Source organism: Sander lucioperca, chromosome 8 (genome assembly GCF_008315115.2).
Source record: "Sander lucioperca isolate FBNREF2018 chromosome 8, SLUC_FBN_1.2, whole genome shotgun sequence".
Lineage (NCBI taxonomy): Eukaryota > Metazoa > Chordata > Actinopteri > Perciformes > Percidae > Sander > Sander lucioperca.
The window spans coordinates 20,194,027-20,216,741 of NC_050180.1; the positions used below are offsets into that span (position 1 = coordinate 20,194,027).

The 22,715-nt window shown below is 39.5% G+C and overlaps 1 protein-coding gene across 1 annotated transcript; it reads left to right on the top strand.

The window, feature by feature from the left end:
• The first annotated feature begins 6,734 nt into the window (after positions 1-6,734).
• Positions 6,735-19,483, top strand: LOC116047631 (protocadherin-17-like). Its single transcript, XM_031296541.2, has 4 exons — positions 6,735-10,327; positions 11,484-11,542; positions 11,692-11,861; positions 18,240-19,483. Exons 1-4 carry the CDS (start codon positions 7,859-7,861, stop codon positions 18,815-18,817), a joined length of 3,276 nt encoding a protein of 1,091 aa, XP_031152401.1. The 5' UTR covers positions 6,735-7,858; the 3' UTR covers positions 18,818-19,483.
• The last annotated feature ends 3,232 nt before the right edge of the window (positions 19,484-22,715 follow it).

Genomic DNA, 22,715 nt, shown 5'->3' on the forward strand with positions numbered 1-22,715 from the left:
TCACCTTGAGTGAGCATTTTTCTTGTCTAGACTGGCAGGTGATATAGAGGATAAACTCTGTTTTGACCTTGTGTTCACTCATCACAACAAAAATACAACAGAAGAACAGCACCAAAAAAGAAGAAGAAAAAAAGAAAACCACACCTGTCACATTTTAAATATTATTGCTTCAGTCAGCTGATATCACCTGTGACGCCTGCAGATAGCTGCACTTCACTCTGTCTGGAGCAATGGATGGCTAGGTTTGATGTTAACGCTGTTATTAAAAATGTAAAAAAACAACTAAACATATCTTCATTAACATTCAGTGCCATGGAGGTGTGATTGATTCCATCATCAACCAAGTCATTTTCAGCCAGCATAGGAACATCAAACACCATGACCTCCATTATTTCCCCTTTGAAAATGTATTCACTTTACTCGCCTCTCTGGCTATCCAATACCTTGAATCATTTCTCCTGGGAGGTGTTTTTTTCTACCCTGCTGCTTCTCTGCTTCTCCTAAGAGCAGTGTAACCAGCAATTCTCTCACACTGTATGTGGGACACTTGAGCTAAGAGTGAGACAAGGCATCTGGCACAACCTTCCTGAGACTGTGCACTAGATTCAGCTGAGTGAAATTTAGACAGAGGCCCCCAAATAAACTGGCACACCTTATATTTTTCTTGATAATATATGGATCTTTTGTGGCACAAATCAAACTCACTCTTCGATACAGAGCACAGGGTTTGAGAAAACCGAAAATAGATAGATTTAAACATTTACATTCACAATACATTTTTGATAAGTTTACTCTGATCTTGTGTACTCCCAAAGTCCCATTAGGTACAGTAAATAGATACGCTTTATTCTCTACTTTATATGATTATTAAAGGAATAGTTCAACATTTGGGGGAAAGCCCTTTGCTTTCTCAAAATCAGATGAGAATATTGATACCACTCTTGTGTTGTGTGAAGCTGAAGCCAGGAGGAAAGTAGTTCAGCTTGGCATAAAGACTTGCAGGAAGAAACAGCTAGCTTAGATCTGTCCAAAGCTGAAGTATACTGCCTTTCAGGTGGTGTTTCAAAAGTTTGACAAAATAATTGTAATGTGTAAGGACCTTTGACCTCTTCCTAGTCAACGCTTTGACCGATTTTGGTCTTACAGACAGCTGATGCTGTCTGTAAGTCTCTTGTCCAGGTTCCTCGTCTTTTTTATCAACACAGTCCTCCCCACAGAACAGTCACATGGGGTGTATGTCATTTACCACTTCAGTTCTTTACTCCAGGGAGGTTCCTATATTTAGGGCGTGCCAGCACAGATTTTAAGGTGTTGAATGGTTTACGGTAATTGCTGATGCCTTGTGACTTAAAGACTTTGGCTAGATGTTCTGAAATCACAGTGGACGTGTCAGACAGGAGAAAAAAAATGCCCTCAACTGAGCTTTCAACTGTTGTTGAAAGCTTTACTCAAAATTTCGAGCTTACAAATATTATAGGATATTCTTATGAACCTCAAAGACAAATACTCTTTCAGTAATTGTGACCGTGTGTTATAAGCTTGTTTTGAAATTTAAGTATCTTAAATATTAGTTAGTGGAGCCTCTAAAGCTGTGTGGCAGGTTGTAGAGTACTGAAGTCTAACAAGTCAGGACATGAGGTCCTTACTGAGGTGTATAATCAATATATTTCTGGAAGGGTGGTTCTTCCTGACGCCTGCAATACTGTAGTCTTTGCAACTCAGGCTATTTACAATTACGGGACTAATTTGTAATACAAATTCAGATTCTTTAATAAAACCCACCTGATTAAATGGAAATAGTATGGATTGGCTGAAATATGTACAATGCATGTGTGTTTTGTCACTGTTACAATAGTGTGACCATCTTTCATTTACAAATTATCATAAGACAAACACTAATATTTCACTGTAATTGATTGTATTTTATTGTACTAATTTGTGTTCTGAACAACAGACAAAACCAGCAGCCATGACAAAGTGAAGAGAAGTGAAGGAATTATTTAACATGTTTGACCTAATGCTATTTGGGTTTGTTTAAAAGCAAATAGGAACTTGTCTCGTTATAACCCTGACCCCTTAACATCACAGTATGTTGTTCAGAGTCTTCCTGTCATTTATTGTCAGAGCAGAAACTCAAAGGGTTGTCTTTTGATTCATCAAAGGTTATGGTTTGTTTTCTTGTTCTCATAATTATATTCATTATTCCAGTCACAAATGATTGATGTGAATTGATTGTGAATTCTGTTCCAGAGAGTACAAGTTTCAATCCCAATGTGTTTTGTGTTCAGAGCAGTGTATTACACGTTTGTTTTCCGGACTGATTGACAAGCAGGTCATTTCAGGATTTTTAGGCGCATATTTGTATAAACCCTTTAAAATTCTCTACAGACAGTCACAGTCTTACCTCTTTCCCCCCCAATACAGATTAGGTTCAGAATTTATTAAACCCATTTTACTGACCACCAACCGAAACTCCACTGGAGGCTATAAAAATCCAAAATGCTTTCAAGTTGGACTTTCAGTTTTGAGAATTTGGCAGAAGGTTGACTTAGCTATTGAAGCCCCAGAGAGAAGTTAGACAAAAACATCAACTCCTGGCCCCATACACTCTGGAGAGCAAGGCTCCACTCCTGAGTTTTGATTCTGAATTTAAATGTTGGAGAATTGGCACATTGACCCTTGAGGATTTGCATTTACATGCAAATCCACAGCTGGTCTGTAACAACAATTATTTATTCAACATGTATCATGATAACACGATTTGTGAGATGTGTGAGGCTTGTTTTGTTGCACCCACAGTCAGGCCAGCTTCTCTGCCTCTCTGTGGAAATCACTCATGATGTGTCAACCTCCAGAAATGCAGGCATAATGGACACTAGTGGAAGGCCAAGGTCTGGTAATGCTGTGTAAAGAAAACATATCTCTATTCTATACCTATATTTAGTCTTACAATCAAACAAGATTTTCTTTCTGACATGTTTGCATTTAACTAACTTTGTGGTCTCTCTACAGTAGAGAGACCACAAAGTTAGTGGAGAACACAGGGGGAATGACAACAAAGGTCTCCAGCTGGTATCAAACGAGGGGTGATGCGATAACACAACATGCACATTAGACCATTACAGTAGGCCATAGCTCTATCTTAATGTAAAGGCTCATCAAAAATTTGCTTAGTTTTTATAATCTATATAAGGTTTTAATGATACAAGCCATACATTGTGAGTAGGATATTGGTGTTGCTCTTGTTATTGGATTTGTTAACGATAAGCAAAATATAGAATATCACCACACATACTTTGAAAGAAAAACACACATTGCACCACAAACATTGACACATGTTGATGTAAATACAATATTACTGGACACCCCCATACCAGATGAAAGAATTTCGGTCAGTTCACAAAATAAACATTTTCCCACTTGCCCCTAGTGACATTGAGCCATGCATAAAGTGTCAGTTTTATCTGCTGCAGTTTCAAGATGTCCCATTCTGCCACCATCCTGACAGAATGGAAGATAATTTGATAATTAAATTTTGTTTTGGTTATTTAAATCATTGGATAATGACATGCAAAAGAAAAACTGCTTTCTAATGCCCTGGTCACTCTGGATATAGTCACAGACCTCTGTGGACTACTTTCTACGAAACATCCACACACCATGAAAAGTGTGTGTGGTATGTTCTGAGGATTATCCAAAGAATCTGGGAAACATACTGCTAATAGGCAGAGTTGGCTTAATATTACTTTAGGCCCTGGGGCTATGGATGTTTTGGAGGCCCTTCAAAATATGCCACAGCAACATTAATTCAGAACTCCCTGTCATTGGACAGCTACAAATAGTAAATGAAGTGCCCTCCTACCGTAATCAATAAACGGAATAATGAAACTCATCAGTATAAGACAATACATCATAGGTCAAAGTCTTCCAGCTTTTAGGTCGTCAAAAATGGGGTCCTTTTTCAGTGTATGTCCTTTTCATCCAATATTGAGTTATAGATATGTGAGAGAGTAGAATAAAATGTCCCCTGTGCTGCACGCTGTCGTAGTCTTCTTATTTGATGTGTAGTGCTGTCCATGGTGCTGATCATGCAAATGTCACAATGTTGAGTTTGTTTTGCATTAATACCGGTCTTTGGCCTCAGACTGTGTGTGTATGAATTTTAAGGATTAATAGTGGGGTGAGACTACATGACTTTAGCATACCTTGCCATTCTTAGAAATGATAGGCTGCACTGTCCGGTCTCAATTAATTCATATAGACTGAACCGAATTTTAAGTGTCATCATTAAAATATACAGTAAATAAGCATATCATTCATGGTCTTCTACCATATATACCTACATAGCCTGATATTAAACAATTCAATATGAATCCATTGTTTCATTAAAAAGGACTTTAATTGTCAGGGCCCGCCCATAAAAAACCAAATGCCTGGCCAATCACATTCCTCTGGCCGGTACTGACTGGAAGCAGGAAACCTCTGTGACTTCCCTGACCCAATATTGTTCATGACAGCGGTGGTGCCAATATATAATATTATAATTTACAATATATATTTATGTATATATATATATATATATATATTTAAACAAAAAATGTAAGTTTATGTCTTGTGAGGCCCCTGGTACTTGGTCGGAGGCCCGGGGCCCCCTGGGACTTAAGAGCCGGTAAGCCTGTGCATTAAGGCACCATTGCAGGGATTTCAAATTGGTCTTCAATTGTCTTTGTAGCAAAAATTTTAATATTATTTACCACCATTGTACTGGACTGACTGCAGAAGTTTCAGATGTGAATTTCTCAACATCTTGACACATAGAACTAAACCATTATGCATGGCTAGAGTCAACTGACCATTTAAATTGGGTACTCTGCTGAGGTGTCATGACACATGGATTATGCAGGGATATGGATCATTATTACAGTATAGAAGACACATGATAGTGGGCTAGAAACTGGAATATAATATTTATTCATCAGAATAGTATTGTGGTAGTGGTAGGATTAGTATTCAATAAAATTAACTTTTATTTGTGTTTACTTAGACAAACTTTGGGAAGTTACATTGTTGTTTAACATTGTATTTTTTCTCTTTGACTAAGATAATTATCTTAAAATGCTGTTTAACTGCTAAAAGAAAACCTTCCTCTTTTACGTGTAAAATCAACATGTTTACACAATGTCTCATGGAGAAATTTGTTCCTAACAGACTTGTTCTCTCTTGCAATTACTCTGCAGCAAAATTCAGTGACTTCAGTGTTGATCATCATTCTCACTCACCACCATCAGTATTCCAGAGTGCTGCTTGAGGTGTGGTGCAACCAGAAAAGGGTGCAAAAACAGAATGATAAGCAACTTAATCTCACCTCTAATCATGCTTGTGTGGAGTGGTAAGTGAATCACATGAAAGTGATGCAAAGATATTGCACGTATGCTTTAATGAGCACAGCTACTGTTTGTCATTTCAACCTCTGTGGAATTACAACAGGTAGGATTTTACACCAACATAATAATGTGCTTTCAAGTAAAAATCAATTCGTCATGAAACAACTGATGCTTCTGTGGCTTTTTACAGCCAACAAAGCAGCAGAGATGGCAGTTCATTCCAGGGTGGGTGCTTCGGTCTTATTAGAGAAAGTTATCCATGACAAAGTCAGTTCCTGCAAAAACAAGGCAGCCAAAGCAACACTTTAGGATGTGGCCTATTTATTATGGATATGAAACCCCCTCTCTTTCAGAGTTCAGATCATATTAAATGGTATGACTGTGATAATGTAGATACAGTTGTCAATAGCAGTTATTTCCTGAGGTTTTAACATAGACAGAATGATAATTAGTTTCCCTTTGTTGTCCTTATCTCTTACCTGCAGAAATGGCCAATTTATGCAGGCTGCACCCTGGCCAGGCAAAGTTGATGCTCCCCAGAGGAGGAAAGCAGCAACGTTTCAAACAATGGAAATGAACTCAGGGACAACTCAAGGTTGATTTAGATCCTGAGCAACATGGAATTAAATGAGGAACCAGGCCACACCGAGCTCGCCCTAATGTTGACACAGCTTCCTCTACTCTCATAGTGTACCTGCATCCCCAAGGAGCCCCATGCGTCACTGAGATCTGGTCAAGTGAGAATAAAAATGCAAATGTCATATTGTTGAAATGCTGACTGAACTAAATGTCAGTCCATCTTTTCAATATGAGATATGAGATTGATGTGGATAGGCCATTGAAGGCAAGTGTGATAGCTGCAGAAGGCAGGTTATACCAACAGCTGTGATATTTGAGCTGTGAAATAAGCCTTGCTTTTTTCAGAAGCACAAGTAATTATATTGTCCTTTACAGAGATTATCCTGAAAACACCCACAGTCTGTCCTTTATTTCATCTTGCGGCTGGATTTTCTCAAAACTATGACAAGGTGCAACACACGAGACAGGTGGTATTGTTTTTAATTATTGAAAATAATATGTAGTTCTGAATTTCCAAAGAGATTTATTGAGAACACAGCACTCAGAAGGTAAGAAACCAAGTTAATTTTTTCATTTACATTTTCCACACCATTTTGCCCATCTGATCCACTTCTCCTTAAGAGTGACCACTTGTCAAGTCCTCACTGCTTTTACTACATCCAATCCAGGTACAATTTCGTCGATCTATTCACAACCCCTAGTTCACATCCACATGCATTAGGAGCAACATCCTCCAGCACGTTTTCCCTCTGATGCTGCTGCTCCTCTGTGCGCGCACATCAGTAAATGAATCACGTAGCACTAGAACAGCCCTTCTTCATGCGATCTTGCCAGACCTATTGGAGAAACCCCCCAAGGCAAGATCTGTCACTGTTCACTCATTTGCTGGAATACGATCAGAAACTATGGTAAATGCACCAAGAAATACACTGGTGTCTCTTATAAATGCGTCGAGAGGATTCTGGTCAGATCTCATTGCGAAGGGAGCAGGTTTCAACAGTTGACGCGGAGAGAACTGAGCGTAGGAAAAGCGATTAATTTTGATTATCTGAAATCTTCCAGTACCTCTTTTCACGTTTTTTTTCGGGCAAACGTTCACAGGGACAGTGCAGAAGAACATTGTCCGAATGAAGAATGCAAGAGCACTGGGTCCAATTGGAGTGGATTATGGGATTACTGGACTGATTATAGGACAATCATCGGGCAAAAGTCGCAGCCGTGCTATAGATGCTCTTGAATGACGGGAACACAAAAGGTTGGACAGGATTTACAGCTCTATATCCTGCTTTTATTCTACTTTGTGGCATGAGCAGGCTGTGCAACACGAGCAGAACCCACATGCAACAGTGTGCCGCACAGGAGAAAAAGTAAATGCATTGTGAATGGTAACATCGGACAATGCTGCATTTTGAACGGGCATGTCAGTATTTGCTGTAGCCTAGGTGTAGATGTCGCATGAGGGCAATGCGCTTTTGTAAGCGACGGTCTAACCTTCACCACCGAGATTCAAACGCTTTAACCTTGGATGCAGTAGGGAATATTAATACTTTATAGTCATCGATTATTCATCAAGTCCCCCCTCGTGAGGAAAAACAAAGCATTTCTCGTTCACTATGTTGAATTTGATCTATTATTCATGCATTAGGTGTCGTCGGGCGGTCATCTTTGTTTACAGAAAGAGTTCATCATAGCCGAACGGCATGTGAAAGAGGTTAAAAAAACAGATTAAAAGGCAATAAGGATTTACACATCGATTTAATACCCAATTAATTTGGGATCGGCGTCAACCACTTGCTTGGTTGGGGTTGAGTCCTCTAGGTTTGCCGTAATCAACAGGTTGAAAGTCAACGATTTTTTTCTTTCTGTCTGCCACTACCGCATATCCAGTTGAAGGGATGCGTCTCTCTGTACCCATTTTCTTTCTGCTGTGGGTTAAAGCCCTGACATTGAAAAATCTCAATTATTCTGTCCCGGAGGAGCAAGGACCCGGCACTGTTATAGGTAATATAGCAAAAGATGCCGGATATGGGACCATGGAGAGGGGGAAAAAATCCAACTTCAGAGTACTGGAGAATTCTGCTCCACATCTGGTGGATGTTGACCCGGAGAGTGGACTAATCTTCACCAAACAAAGGATTGACAGGGAAACGTTATGCAGGCGCAACCCAAAGTGCCAGCTCTCGATGGAGGTGTTTGCCAACGACAAGGAAATATGCATGATCAAGATTGATATACAGGACATAAATGACAACTCGCCCAGCTTTCCTTCAGATCATGTTAATATTGATATTTCAGAAAACGCAGCTGCTGGTACACGCTTCCCTCTGACTATTGCACATGACTCAGATTCTGGGGAAAATGGGATAAAGACCTACCAGGTCACGAGAGATGATTACAATACATTTTCTTTGGATTTAAAAGTGAGGGGTGATGGGACTATATATCCAGAGCTGGTGGTTCAGAGACCTCTGGATAGGGAGGATCAGAGTCATCACACCCTCCTCCTCACAGCAATTGATGGTGGGGAGTATCCAAGATCAGGCTCCATGCAAATCAACGTCAGAGTGACTGATTCGAATGACAATAGCCCAGTTTTTGAAAAATCCTCTTATGTGATTGAGATTCTGGAGAATTCACCTCCCGGAAAAGTACTCATAGATTTAAACGCCACTGACCAAGATGAGGGAAGCAATGGGCAGGTGGTCTATTCCTTCACTGGATATGCATCTGAGAGAATCCAAGATTTGTTCTCCATTGACCCCAATACTGGCATCATCAAGGTCCAGGGAGAGATTGACTATGAAGAGAATCCAATCATAGAGTTTGACGTACAGGCTAAGGATCTCGGGCCTAATCCGATACCAGGCCATTGTAAAATTACTGTCAAAGTGCTTGACAAAAATGACAACTCGCCAATAATAAGTTTTGTCTCTGTTCGGCAGGGAGCCATTAGTGAAGCAGCACCTCCAGAATCTGTCATAGCGCTAGTGAGAGTAACAGATAAAGACTCTGGGCGTAATGGTCAACTTCAGTGCAGGGTGCTGGGTAATGTACCCTTCAGACTGCAGGAGAACAATGATAATTTTTACACGCTGCTCACAGACAGACCCCTGGACAGGGAAATGAAAGATGAATACAATGTAACAATCGTGGCGAGAGACAATGGGATCCCCTCTTTGAACTACACTAAGTCGTTTACTGTGAAAATCTTGGATGAGAATGACAATGCACCACGCTTTACAAAGACAGTGTACGTGCTACAGGTGCCTGAAAACAACATCCCGGGGGAGTATTTGGGCTCCGTTCTGGCCCACGACCCAGATGTAGGACGAAATGGAACAGTGTTGTACTCCATTCTGCCATCACATATAGGAGATGTTTCAGTGTACACCTATGTGTCTGTTAATCCCACCAATGGAGCCATATATGCCTCACGTTCTTTCAATTATGAGCAAACAAAATCCTTTGAGTTCAAAGTTCAGGCTAAAGATGGAGGATCCCCTCACATGGAGAGCACTTCAACAGTCAGGGTCAACGTCCTTGACGTAAACGATAATCTCCCAGTTATTATTTTACCCCTTCTGCAGAATGACACAGCCGAAATCCCAGTGCCCAGAAACGTAGGTATTGGATACATCGTGGCTACAGTGAAAGCAGTGGACCATGACCATGGAGAAAGTGGCCATTTGACCTATGAGATCACAGAGGGAAATGACGACCACCTGTTTGAGATGGATCCGGTGGGAGGGGAGGTCAGAACTGCTCATGCTCTTTGGGAAGAGGTCGCCCCAGTGGTTGAGCTGGTGGTGAAAGTAACTGACCATGGCAAGCCCCCCTTATCTGCCGTGGCTAAGCTGATCATTAAGGCGAACACAGAACCGGCAGCAGGAGGGGGTACCAGCGCGAGCGGGGAACAGCAGCACTGGGATGTATCCCTTCCCCTCATAGTTACCCTCTGCATTATCTCTGTCATGCTCTTAGCAGTCATGACCGCCATCGCTGTCAAGTCCAAACATCAAGATAAGGAGACTGGGAATTATAACTGCCGCATGGTTGAATACTCCAATCCTCCAGTGGGGAAAGGCAAAAAGAAAAGGATCAACAAGAGTGACATCATGCTGGTGCAGAGTGAGATGGAGGAGAGAGATTCTGCGAGCAGGATGAATGTGGTGAGCAGTCCTTCTCTCATCACTTCACCAATATGTTTTGACTACCAGAGCCCTCTGCCGCTCACACTGCCCAGGTCAGAGGTCATGTACCTGAAAACCACCTCAAACAGCCTGACGGTCCCCAGGGCAGGTTGCCACTCCAGCTTTGCCGGGCTTAGCACAGACACTCCAGCGAATAGGATGTCAGTGATACAGGTAAGGAGGATGCCGCACTGTCTTCTTTATCTGCCCTTTATTCTTGCTTATCTGCACCCGCTGCTTTGCCATACAAATCTGACAAAAGAAAAGTAATCGAGTGAAAAAGAGAAACTCCGTCACTATGAGCAGACATCATTATCACTTTTTTCTTTCCGTTTTGAAACTATGAAATATATTTCTGCATGACATGGAACTTAGTGCTGGAATGTATTCATGTGTTGTTAATTGCATTTCACTAAAGAGACCTTTTCTTTCTACATTTGAGAAATCAGAATCATTTTAGATAGTGCTCCGTTATAAACTTGCAAAGTGTACAGGTGGCATGCATAATCAGTAAGTCCTCCCAGTTAGACATGCAAACAGTGTGAGTCTTGAACAAGGCTGCTATGGCCCTGCCAGATCCACTGCTATAGAGTGAAAACAAAACCCTGCCTGAAATGTGGGATTGGACAGGTGTTTGAGCAGCTTGTCCGATCACATTACTGAACCAATGTGCACCAGACAGCTAGATGCACACAGCATAACCTTACAATCACATTTTTCGCTCCCCACAAATATGGGCCAAATCCACCCATCCGCATCCAAAGTTGGCACGAGAAGGCCATTAATAGGGTCCATCCTTGCCTTGTAGAGATGGCAGGGTTGTATACACGAGCCAGCTAACATGCTAATTTGACAGCATGGGCTTGTAGTGCTGTTTAGCACAGCAGAATTATCTGTTGTAAACGATGTAAATATCTAGGACAGTCTCACAGACAGTCTCATTTGGAGATGATAACACAGATGACAAGGCCTGGCACTGTCACCAGTCACTAGGGTATATGGGTGTGATCAACACAAACACATTATTGTCAAGATAGGGGAAAGAGGATGCTGATGGCAGTGGCTAATGCTTTTCTCTTTTGCTTTGCCAAGGCGGCACATATGGTCACGATAGAGATTTGTTCTTATCATACCGTCATCACTGGCAGGTGTTCTATGGATTTCATTGACACTAGTTATTATTGTAATAATAAAGATATAAGAATCTGAAAACCATACAAGAAAATCTCTTTTTCTGTCTCAATGTCATGTCACTCAGGCTATTGTTGAAAATTGCATGAACATTTTAAAATGGCCAATGCAAAATATTATTTCCCTTTTTTATTTGCAGACGGAAAATTTCCCCTCAGAGCCCAATTATGCTGGCAGCAGGCAGCCATTTGTTCAAAGGTAAGAGCTCTATCCAAAAGCTTCCTGACTAGTGCATTTAGCTTTTTCATCTTTGTATCAAGCTAGCTGACTATGGCAATCAAATAAGAGCGCTCACACAGAGGTAATGGCAACTTATGTTTCTTTTTTTCCCCTCCATTCTGCTGCAGCTCAACATTTAAGGATGCAGAACGAGCAAGCCTCCGAGACAGTGGCCATGGTGATAGTGACCAGGCTGATAGTGACCAGGATACTAATAAAGGCTCACACTGCGACACGTCTGCTAGGGAGGCCCTCAAGATGAAAGCAACAGCAGTTAATGGCCAGCCTTTTGAGCAGGGTGAGTGGATGCACTCTCTTCCTGACATCTTGAAGATGCTCAACTGACTCTTGTACCCCACATGTTTTTTTATACTTTATGCACTGAGAACATGCAGCTCATTGGTGTTTAAGTGGAGGTCCACCAGTCCATGGATACAGCCAACGCAGACAAATAGTTAACACAGAAGATGTAAATCCACACTGTAATCAGATGCAGGTCGTGTTACTTTGTACTGCTTTACATTGCAGACAGCCTGAGGTGTGTTGCAAAGATGACATGAAGGCACCAGAGTGGAAGGTAGATGGTAGTTTAAAAGGATGAAAGAGTCCGTTGGCTGAAGGTAGAATGTTCAAACATCTTGTGTCTGATTTTGCCATCAAACAGGCTCATATGCATGGCAAAGCGTACCTCTGTCTGTGTCTCTTTTGATCACGTCATTATTTCAACACAGATTCGTCGCATGGATGTCTTGAATGACACGACAGAGACAAGAAAGCGTGAGAGTGCAAAATGACAGGTATTTCTGGTGCAACATGACAGAGTGTTTCCACCTTTTGCTTGGAAAGATTTTCTCAGTTATTAACGGTTTTGCCGTGGTTACACTGTTTTGAGAAGAGCTTTGCTTTCTGAAAATAGAAATGTTAAATTTGATTTCACAAATCTGACACTGCCAGTAGTATAATCATAGATGATTGTCAATCTGTTGCAACCTGGCTGACCTGATATGGACTGATATATTTAGCTATTGTGGATATAAACTGAAAATATGAAAGCAACTCTCACTGGTGAGATAAAAGATAATAGGGGACTTGAGTGAAGTGGTGTTTTTTCTCATTTCCTTGTGTGAGCCTTGCAAGGTACTCTGGCTCTGGTCATCAGGTCCCTATGCAGTACTTTCCACACCATTTACATTGCTATGAACTGTTTGTTTGTGGGATGCTCAGGAGGGCAGAGATGGAATCACTCTTGCGACTGCGGGAAGAATGTGTGAATCTCTCACTCTATTTATCTCACTTTTGTGTGTGTGTGTGTGTGTGTGTGTGTGTGTGTGTGTGTGTGTGTGTGTGTGTGTGCTATGAGGAATTATGGCAGACCAAACTTGACTCTGTGGGAGGTGTAAATTCAATCACAATTTTTCTTGCAGCACATTTCTGAATCTGATTCAGCCGAAGTTCTAAGGCCAATCAAAGTTTCAGTTTTTATACATGCAAGACTGAATATTTACATGTGCAGCGCTGACGCTCGCTTGACAGTAATGTCAGTTAATTTAAAGACCTGCATTTGTTAGATAAGAGAAATGCAAAGAAGTGGGGCATTGCGTTTAATATTAATAGTTTTTTCTAATGCCTTTCCTGTTTGCATGTGAGAAATGTAGTTAAAAAACACACTAATGGTCAGATTAAATGCTGTTTTCTCTCAGGGTTGGTCAGTTGAACATTAAATGGTGTCACTGTCTGCTTAGTACAAGATGGAAGATCTATATTACGCATAATGCCCTAGACCTGATCACACAACACATCACCCTCCAACCCACACACTCCTTCTGTCTCTCTCACACACACATATATACACACACACACACACACACACACACACACACACGCATACAGGTACATTTATTGAACAACAAAGCCACTGGTTTGCAGATTCTGACAAGATAGCGCTATTATCCAAAATGGAGACACCACAGAATTATAGTTCCAAATGCACCAACACAAAAGCTTGTGGGTTAAGTAGTATTGCTTTTATGTCTTTACCTTTACCATCCCTTTAGTCTCCTGGCTGCTTTGATACAGGTAATATATGCACCTGTGCAGCTTCCACTATCATGCACTCTGAATATTTATTCACTCTCACAGACACCAGATGCACAGTGGATATGTTGCTAGGCTTTCTCGGATTCTATTTATAATGGGCAGGCCGTTTCTTTGTTTTTTGAGAACATGTCATTGTTCTGCTCACAGTTGCTCATAAGATCACAGCTATTTTGTCACTTTGTCTTCATTCTATTATGTGACTATGTAAATGCATTGGACTATATAAAGCCATTGTATAACTCTACTCTAACTCTAACTGTCATTTCAGAGCTATTACTTAACACATTTGTATTCAGTGATGAAATGGAAATGGAAAGCCAATGCCAGGCACAACAGATGAAAGCACCCTAACTTCCTCATCGTCTTCCGTCTGCCTTTTTGTTTTTAAATAATAGAAATTATACTAACAGTAGTGTTATTTATTATATGTATTATATGTATTTTCCCCATATTGTTAAATGTAAATAATGTATTATGTTATAGAAAAACTATAGTGTGTGATTATGACAGGAAAAATAATACAAATCTTAATCTCTTGTAAGCATTAAGAATTACATGTAAACATTCAGACATGATCCTTAAATTGCTCCTGGTTATATAGCGAGAAAATAGCACAATGACAAAAATACCTTACTGTGGTTTTGCTTAACCTTCTAAGCACATACATCCCTTTGCATCAGCGTCATCTGCTAGCTCCTCTGCAGTGGTGATAGGTACCATGGAAATGAATTCAGCATCTCCCTGCTTCTCTTCGCTTATGCTTATTGTTTTGGCCTTGTGTATCCGTGCTTAAAAAATACTTTTCTCTGTGGCGCTAGAAAAAAAGCAGGGAGAAACACAAATACACAGGACACAGAGCTGTAATCTGAGGTGTAGTTGCTTCAAAGCGCATCGGTTTTAATATGCAGGATCTGTGTTGCGGTTTTGCCAAATCAAAGCCATCATTTAGTTGTCCCTTTTGATGTAAAATGCATTTTGAACTCAAATGTGTATTTTCTCTTGATCTTGGTCCTGACAGAGATAGCACCAAAATGGTCTATGCTAAGGATGTAACAATGTAAATTCACATGATTATGTAACACGACAGGGGGGAAATCACAGTATGCAGCCTAGAAATTAAACTTGTTTAAAAAAATCTAACAGTAAAAATGGCTTGTTTTAACTTACAGTTATATGTACATTGCACTACAAACTCAGTACTGAGGTTAATCAACATCAATTATTAAAAAACAGACTTTGCCATTACGCTACTACAAATTTTACAACTTAAATTGTAATCACCATGCTTCTCTGTTGGTTAGCTGCTCTATATACCGTTTAAAAACAAAATACAAAACACAGTATAACAAAATACATACTGTGATCTAATTTTATTTTAAACCCTTTAACCAACTTCATTTATGCTACATTTGAGACATTCTCACATTTTTTTTGTTTAACCAGTTAATGGCCAAGAGGTCAGCAGAAAAACAGTTACAACAATAAATACAAACAGCATTAACAGACTGTCACACATTGCAAAAGAGTAAACACAAAGAATACACAATAAGATGCAATAAAAGAGTAGAGTCAGTATCCAGGTAAAATGTCAACAGGAGGAATTATTTTATTTACTTATATACTTATTTATATCATAATAAAGGCTGTTCCATGGATTATGATGGTATGTCACATTAGCAGGTAAATCATCAGTTTTCATGTGAACATTCTTTGTGAAAGCCAAAGAAGGTGGATAGTGTGCACATCCAGGGGTACAGGTGCAGAACAAAAAACAGCATACATAGGAAAGGGGGAGGTTTTCCGCACAGTGAAATTTACAATGTCCCCAAAAATGCATTGAAAACGTTTCGACCTGCAAAGTCTTTCTCAGGCAAACATCCATGTGAACAAAAAGCTCTTCCTATGATTAGATTGCATGATAAAAAGGGCACCCATTATCTTACACCAGTTTACTACGCACATAAAAAACAGATAATGTCATAAGAAAATGATTGTAGCCCATAAAGGACATATGTGATAGATTTTTCTTGGAAGAAAATGTAGAAATGCATTTTCATTTAACATTTTGAATGTTTCATTATTAAATCTCTAAAACAGTTATGGTGTAAAATTAACAGCCCCATTTCGCTTTTTAAATCTCCGTCCAGTCATCGAATAATTAACTGTTCCTTTTGTCATATGGCTGGAAGTGTGCATGTTTGTGTGTGGGTGTTCGTGGACCTGAGCAGATAGTGGTGGCACTTTGCAAATGAGCTTGCTAGCATGTGTGGCACATGGTGCTGGCTTTCACATCTCTTGGGCTTGTAGAGCAGAGACGGTAGAACTTCCTCCAGCAAACTGGCCGAGGCTGGCAGGGTGAGGAAGGTACTGCTGCCTTTGAACAAGAGCAGCTCCCCACCTCCTCTGGGAAGAGCCTCGTCATGTGGAGCATTCCCCCGTTCCAGGCTGATATTCTTGTTCTCATCAGGGTTAGGTTTAGAAATAAGATCAAGTGCCTCATTCGTCACTTCGCTCATTGTCTTTGATATCACAGAATGACATGTGAGCAAGATAGAGAGGCCTTATTTATAGACCAAAGCTATGAGAGCTGATCAGTGGAGTATCAAGCCATGTTGTGATTGGTTATTCCCATAGAAAAAAACGGTTTAATGTTTTGGTTGGAATCTTTGGAGACAGATTTATGAGAGAAAACGGATGTGAAGTGTTAATGTGTGACTGTGTGAGTATGTTTTATATTTTCTGTCATAATATTAGAACATTTGGTTCCTGTGGGGAGAGACACCAAAATCTGGGAGATGTTTGCAGATGTGATGTGTGTTGTATTTTATCTTTTACCTGCTCATTCATTTATTTCATACAGTTGTAGTTTTAACAGGACACACAATGTACAAAACTTAAATAAATAACCAATTTCTGATTGATTTAGTGATCATTATCTTCATTTTGTTTGCATATCTAGTTTAAAGAATGTCATTACATCCTCATGGCAATCACAGCAAAGAAAAAAATGTTTATTTAAGACAACATTTAACAACAGGACTTATTATTTTTCTAATTAACAGGTAAACTGTCATTTACTACCAATTTATAAAGACACCTTTGAAATATTGCTTCATGCCTCTACATGCAAAATACCTTGATGCATGATTGTCAAATTAATTTTGATAGCATAGTGTTATGGCTACAGAAATAAAAATGACACCTTCTTCATCATAACGCTGTGGAAATTGGCTCATTCTATGCAACGCTCTCTTTATGCTTATTTCATGTCTACCAGGGTTAGATGTGGTGTGAAATGTAAAAGACTGATTTATGGCATAAAGATAGAGCCTTACCCATTGCTCCACTTTTTACCGCTGACACTAATACACAGTCACTCGCACACGTTGTACAGTCCTGTGGCATTTGGCTTGGTGTTCAGCATCCATCAACTAATGCAGCTGACGTCTACTACAGGCATGGGATAATCAGGGAACCACTTAAATCAACAAAAAGTGGTCAAGAAGATGAGGTTACATGTTTTCTATGCATCATCAACTGACATAAATGACCAGCCCTCAATTTGAAATGTTACTACTAGTAGTGTTAGTCTACTGGCACTGAGTTGATACTTACAATGTGGACTATATTTAAAGCTAATTGTTTTTCATTTTTGCCAATTTTCACCAAAGCATATCAGTTCATATCAGTTTCCACACATACAAACATAGTTTGTAGAAACTGTTGACCACAGTGACTAGTAAACAAGGTCCTCTAGTGGCAAGGACAGGCCAAATAGGTACATTAATATGGAGTGAAATGAATCCCTCAAAGTAAAAGAAAAAATCACTAAAAGTCAAACTAATGAGTGTTTGTGTTACAAATTCCCAAGATCCAACTTGAATTGTAATCTTAGATATTGATCTGATTGTCACCCATTTTCTGAATATCCAAAATAACCACCCATAAATTCCCATCTATAAATTGTGAAAAATACAAAACTGAAAAATAATGAGCCCTAACAATATTCTAACTAACAACATTCTGACTACAGTTTCCCACCACTTTCTGATCAGAAAAATTGTAAATATCGTATGCAAATTTCACAGTTTCTGTGTATTCAACACAAACATGCTGCTGCTGGAAATGTAAATGAACAACACATCACATCCTCTGCACCAGATGATATTTTCCTGAAAACACCTATATAGAAGGGAAAAGGTTTCATGGATAGCCTGACTTACTCAGTTGCTATCTTGTCCAGCATGACATTTGTATGATGTTATCATTTTAAGGTTACATTGTGAGTGATGTCTCAAATAGAAAAGCCTGTACATTACTAAATCAAAACGGCATTGCTAAATTTGAACTTTCCAATAACTGCTGCAACAGGCTGCTTATTTTATAAAAATTCATATCAGGAAAGATACTATTGTTGGATTTGTATATGTAGGATTTTAAGAATAGTACTGGAAATGTGTGTTTGTTGAAGTGTTTTATGATTGTTGCTCATCCTTCAAAATGTCATCTACATTTTCTTCTTGGTTGTTTGTTCTTACCCCAGCAGGGTCCAATAACAAATGTTTAACTGTTTTTGCAGAGCAAGACAAATCAGTCCACTGCACCGATGAATGTCGTGCACTGGGACATTCTGACAGATGCTGGATGCCAAAGTTACGGGTAGGAAGCCAAGCAGACAGCGCCGATAATCGCACCAACCTTTTCATCCCTGTGGGAATGGATGCCATGGTAGAGACAGAGATTTATGGCACCATCAGCTGCAGCAGCAGAAAAACCCTCAGCACGTTTGGAAAGGAACAGCGGGACAGTACAATCCTTGTGGCCAATGTCAAACCTTACTTAAAATCGCAGCGTGCACTAAGCCGACCGCTACAGGAGAGTCCATCTGAGTCCACTAGTCCCACCAAGAGTAGTATGCCCCTGGACTTGGCCAACCAAGAGTCCAAAGAAGAGAGGGAGGGGGGTTCAGACAGCAGTGCCTATGGCCCTCCAGATGGCCAGTGCTCCCCACTGCACACCGAATTGGAGGAGCCCTCCTACCTGACTTGTGAACTCAGGCCTAAGTCTCTGTCAAGCAGCTTCATTCACAGCTCTGTCATCAGCCAGGAGTGTGGGGGGTCAGATTGTGCTCTCGACCCGCGGGACTCTGGTAACTGACAGGCCAGGTGATCCCGCTCGCTTTCACCTGCCAGGGGTGTGATGATGATATCACAGATTAATGACCAAGAGGTGATTTATTTTGACCCATAGAGGTGTCCAGGCACGCATTGTATAACCAAAAACCATCTGCTTTGTCTGTTTTTTTTAGTTTGTGACTTGTTGTGTTTAGGTGAAATATGTGTCCTTGACTGATGTGAAGGTTTGGGGGGGAAACCAGTGCTTACCTGACTTCAAGTGTTTTCATGGTGTACTGTACCTGTCAATTTAGGTGTCTGTATTTTACACATTTCAAACTCCAATTTTGTGAGGCTGTGGAACAAATTGCTACTGTTAAGCTATCGAGTCCTGTCTGCTTTTGTACAGTGAAGCTTCCTGTCTCCATTTAGTGTATAAGCAACATCTCTTTGAATATCACAGACAACTGAAATACATATCAGTGATGTTAAATACAAAAGTGAAGTGTCTTATGAACTGTTAATGGTGGTGCAACAGGGAATGTCCCTTTTCATAACACCATTTGAGGTTCTATAAAAAACAGTTTTTTAAGAATGTATTTGTAATTTTATTGTTGTCCTCTGCAGTTTATGTGAAAATAAGCGGAGCTTACACGTGAATGTGGGCTACTGTACTTGTTGTGTATTTTATTAAATTTGTATACACTGTTTGCATGGAAGGCAATTATTTTCGACTGGTAACAACTTCTGAAGCTGTCAAGTTTTTATGTGAGGGAAGTGAATTTATGTGTACAAGGTGCTTAATACGTGTTCATGACAAAAAGCACTCTGCAAATGTGCCATCTTTAGCTATACTCTGTATACCAGCACATCTTATCTAGCAGTAGTCTAGATTATAGTAAGGGGAACTTAAAAGAAAAATCACAATCAACATTTTACACAGTTATTTATATTCAAAAAATGCAAATAAAACAGGCACTGTGTGTGCACCCAAGATAATATGAGTTGACTTCCTCTGCTCAATGCTTTTATGATAGGTATGCATCATAAGGTGGAAATCCTGCTCACGCTTTTGTACTCTAAAATTCAAAGTCATCAGAGCTGCTGTCAGTTAATGTCTACTTGTAATAATATGTTTATTTATGAATGTGTCTGACAAATAACTAGACATGGATCTAACAAAAAAGTTAACATCAGCTTAAACTAGCAGTTACCAGCGAAGAACTTTTTGCAATGTATTCTTTGATGAATTAAGTGAAATTTTAATGATCACTGTGGGGAAAGTGGGTCATCGCAGCAGCAAAGGCTTGAACAAATAGTGCATTAAAGGTTATCACAAGTAAATAAAGAAAAAGAGAATTATCCAGAGGTCCATCATTTGCTCTCTTTTTTTATCAGATAGATATATAGTCTTTATTGTCCACTGGGGAAATTTGTTTTCACAGTCTGTACAGGGCCTCACAAATATACATACATACGCATACAGTAAACATTAGATTTGCAAAGGTGCATGTGCAAATGTTATATAAGTTGATACTATATGCATTGTGCACTGTTTAGTATTCAATCAAATGCAGAATGGGTGGGTGTAGTGACAGAAGGCTACGGTCCGCAGACATATTAGAACAGCCTGATCCGCTGCAATCCATCCACATTTCTTTGCAATCATAACCTGTTTTATTCTTTCATGCAGAGGACAAGGACATGACTGTTGCTGTGACTAGAGTAATGCTATTTATCCACTACATCTGCTGGACATAGTCTATATAGAACGATTAAGTATAAACATGGATGTATGTTTACCAAGATAAATCACTAAACGTAGGAATCCTGGAAATGTAAAAATGTTTTCTGTTTTTCATCTGCAAAACAATCACACAAAAGCCTCCTGTTTCTTTTTTCTTTATTTTTTTTTTTTTTAACTTAGTTTAGTTTCTCCATCTGGAGATACTGACTTTTGTACCCCGGCTCAGTGAGCGGTTTTCAGAATGCCTTGTTTTTCATGAGCTCTGGATAACAGAATCCTGTCATCTACTGAGAGCTGACTATAAGTACGACTCAGTTTCTCCTCAGGGAAAACACATTAATTTGGATTTTGATTTGCATTTGTTTTGGTGCTGGTATTGACACAATTCCAGACCTAGATGTCTCATCTCAGCAGGCAGCTCTGATGAGCTCATCTGCATAAGTTGAAATACTCTTTGAGAAAGAGATTGCGTGGGTCACAGCAACACATCCCATTGAAATACAGACAGAAACATCACATAATTTTATCTGTATCAGTCCCAGGGTATCAGAACACAGCGGATGAAGACAGGTGAGCAGAATGTTGAACCATTTGCTGCAACACTTACTCCTCCAATTGTTTAACACTATATCACTGTTTTACATCACAAGGAAGTAAAACAGGTTAAACTTCCACTTCTGCCGTAATTATGCAAAATTTGCTTTGAACCAACCCATTTCTTAATTAACACTGTGCTACAAGTACAGATGCTTGACAAGTGGTATGTTGTTAAGGGGAGCTGAATGCAGATTAAGGACTAGCATGCGGTGTTGAATGAATACGACTTGTCTCTCAGAATGATTACAGTCACAGTGAAAGGGAATTACAGACAATGAAATAGATCTGTGTAATACCTCCATTCTTCTACATTTTACATACACAAATGATCTATTCAGATGAAAATGGAATGAGCAGTGTAGCATCCAGTTGTGAAAAATTGACATGCTCACCCTGAGTACTTAAGCTTTTAATTCAATAATTCAATAACACAGCCGATTAAGAGCTTGTCTTCCACCTCCACCAAATGCTATGGGAGATGGTTCCACTTGGCTGAGAACTGTTGGTGGGGAAACATCAGCGAACACAACACATAAGCATTATTGAGAGTGTAGCTTTCATTTTAACCGAGAGATGTCATTGAGCACAGCATGCATGTCTTCAGGGCAACATATTAAAATGCTGCTTCTAGGTTTATTTGCATGTTTGTTTTAAGTGTAGAAAACAAACTTGCACATAAATAGCAAAAACTGTACCCAATTAGGTAATGTAAATGTGATGCCTCTGAATTGAATGGTAAAGAGGGGTTACTTTGAGAATCACTTTGTATAATACACACTGTTAATTCATTGAGTAATTCATTGACGCATGCATTTATTTTTAATGACTGAATTTAAAGTGTGCTAGAAATACTCATTGGTGTGAACATTTGTCATATTCCTTTTTCACCAACATTGCCACACCAAGTGACAAAATGCATTGACATGATACAAAACAGGTTCCATGAATAGGTTTTATGAATAGCAGGTTGCTTCATTAGTTTAAATCTGGATTAAAATAATAGCTTGACATTTTGGGAAACATGCTTTTTTATTGCAAATATGATGCTATAGCCACTGTGATCACTTATCTTAGCTTAGCACAAATACTGGAAACAGGGGGAAACAACTAGCCTGTCTCTGTCCAAAGGTAACAAAAATCAGTCTTCAAATGCCTCTAAAGCTCACTTATTAACACATTATATCTCATTTGTTTATGTGGTGTGTGTTTTGTGGTTTTCTGTAGATAGAAGCCAGGCTAGCTGTTTTCCCTGTTTCCAGTCTTTCTGCTAAGCTAAGCTAAGCTAACTGGCTTCTGGCTGTATAGTACCTTCATATTTAGCATGAGAGCATGATATCATTCTTTTCAGCTACCTCTCAACAGGAAAGCAAATATGTCCCAAAATGTCAAACTAATCTCTTTAAGGGAACTATTTTTAAAAACCTTGAAAGCTGTTTCACAGTGTTATACCACAGTACACACAGTATTTTTAGGTTACTTGAGTTACTGGGATAGGGATGAAATTATCCACTGACAGCTCTAACATTGGTTTATCAGCAGATTTTCTAAAGCAAATTGTAAGCTCATGAGTGAAAATTATCCTCATTTTAACCATGCA

What these genes read in the sequence shown, in the direction of transcription:
- LOC116047631 (XM_031296541.2), top strand. Translation starts at nt 7,859, where the DNA reads ATGCGTCTCTCTGTACCCATTTTCTTTCTGCTGTGGGTTAAAGCCCTG. An exon ending in AGGCAGCCATTTGTTCAAAG is followed by an intron (nt 11,543 to 11,691) that starts GTAAGAGCTCTA and finishes ATTCTGCTGCAG; the next exon opens with CTCAACATTTAAGGATGCAG. An exon ending in TGGCCAGCCTTTTGAGCAGG is followed by an intron (nt 11,862 to 18,239) that starts GTGAGTGGATGC and finishes CTGTTTTTGCAG; the next exon opens with AGCAAGACAAATCAGTCCAC.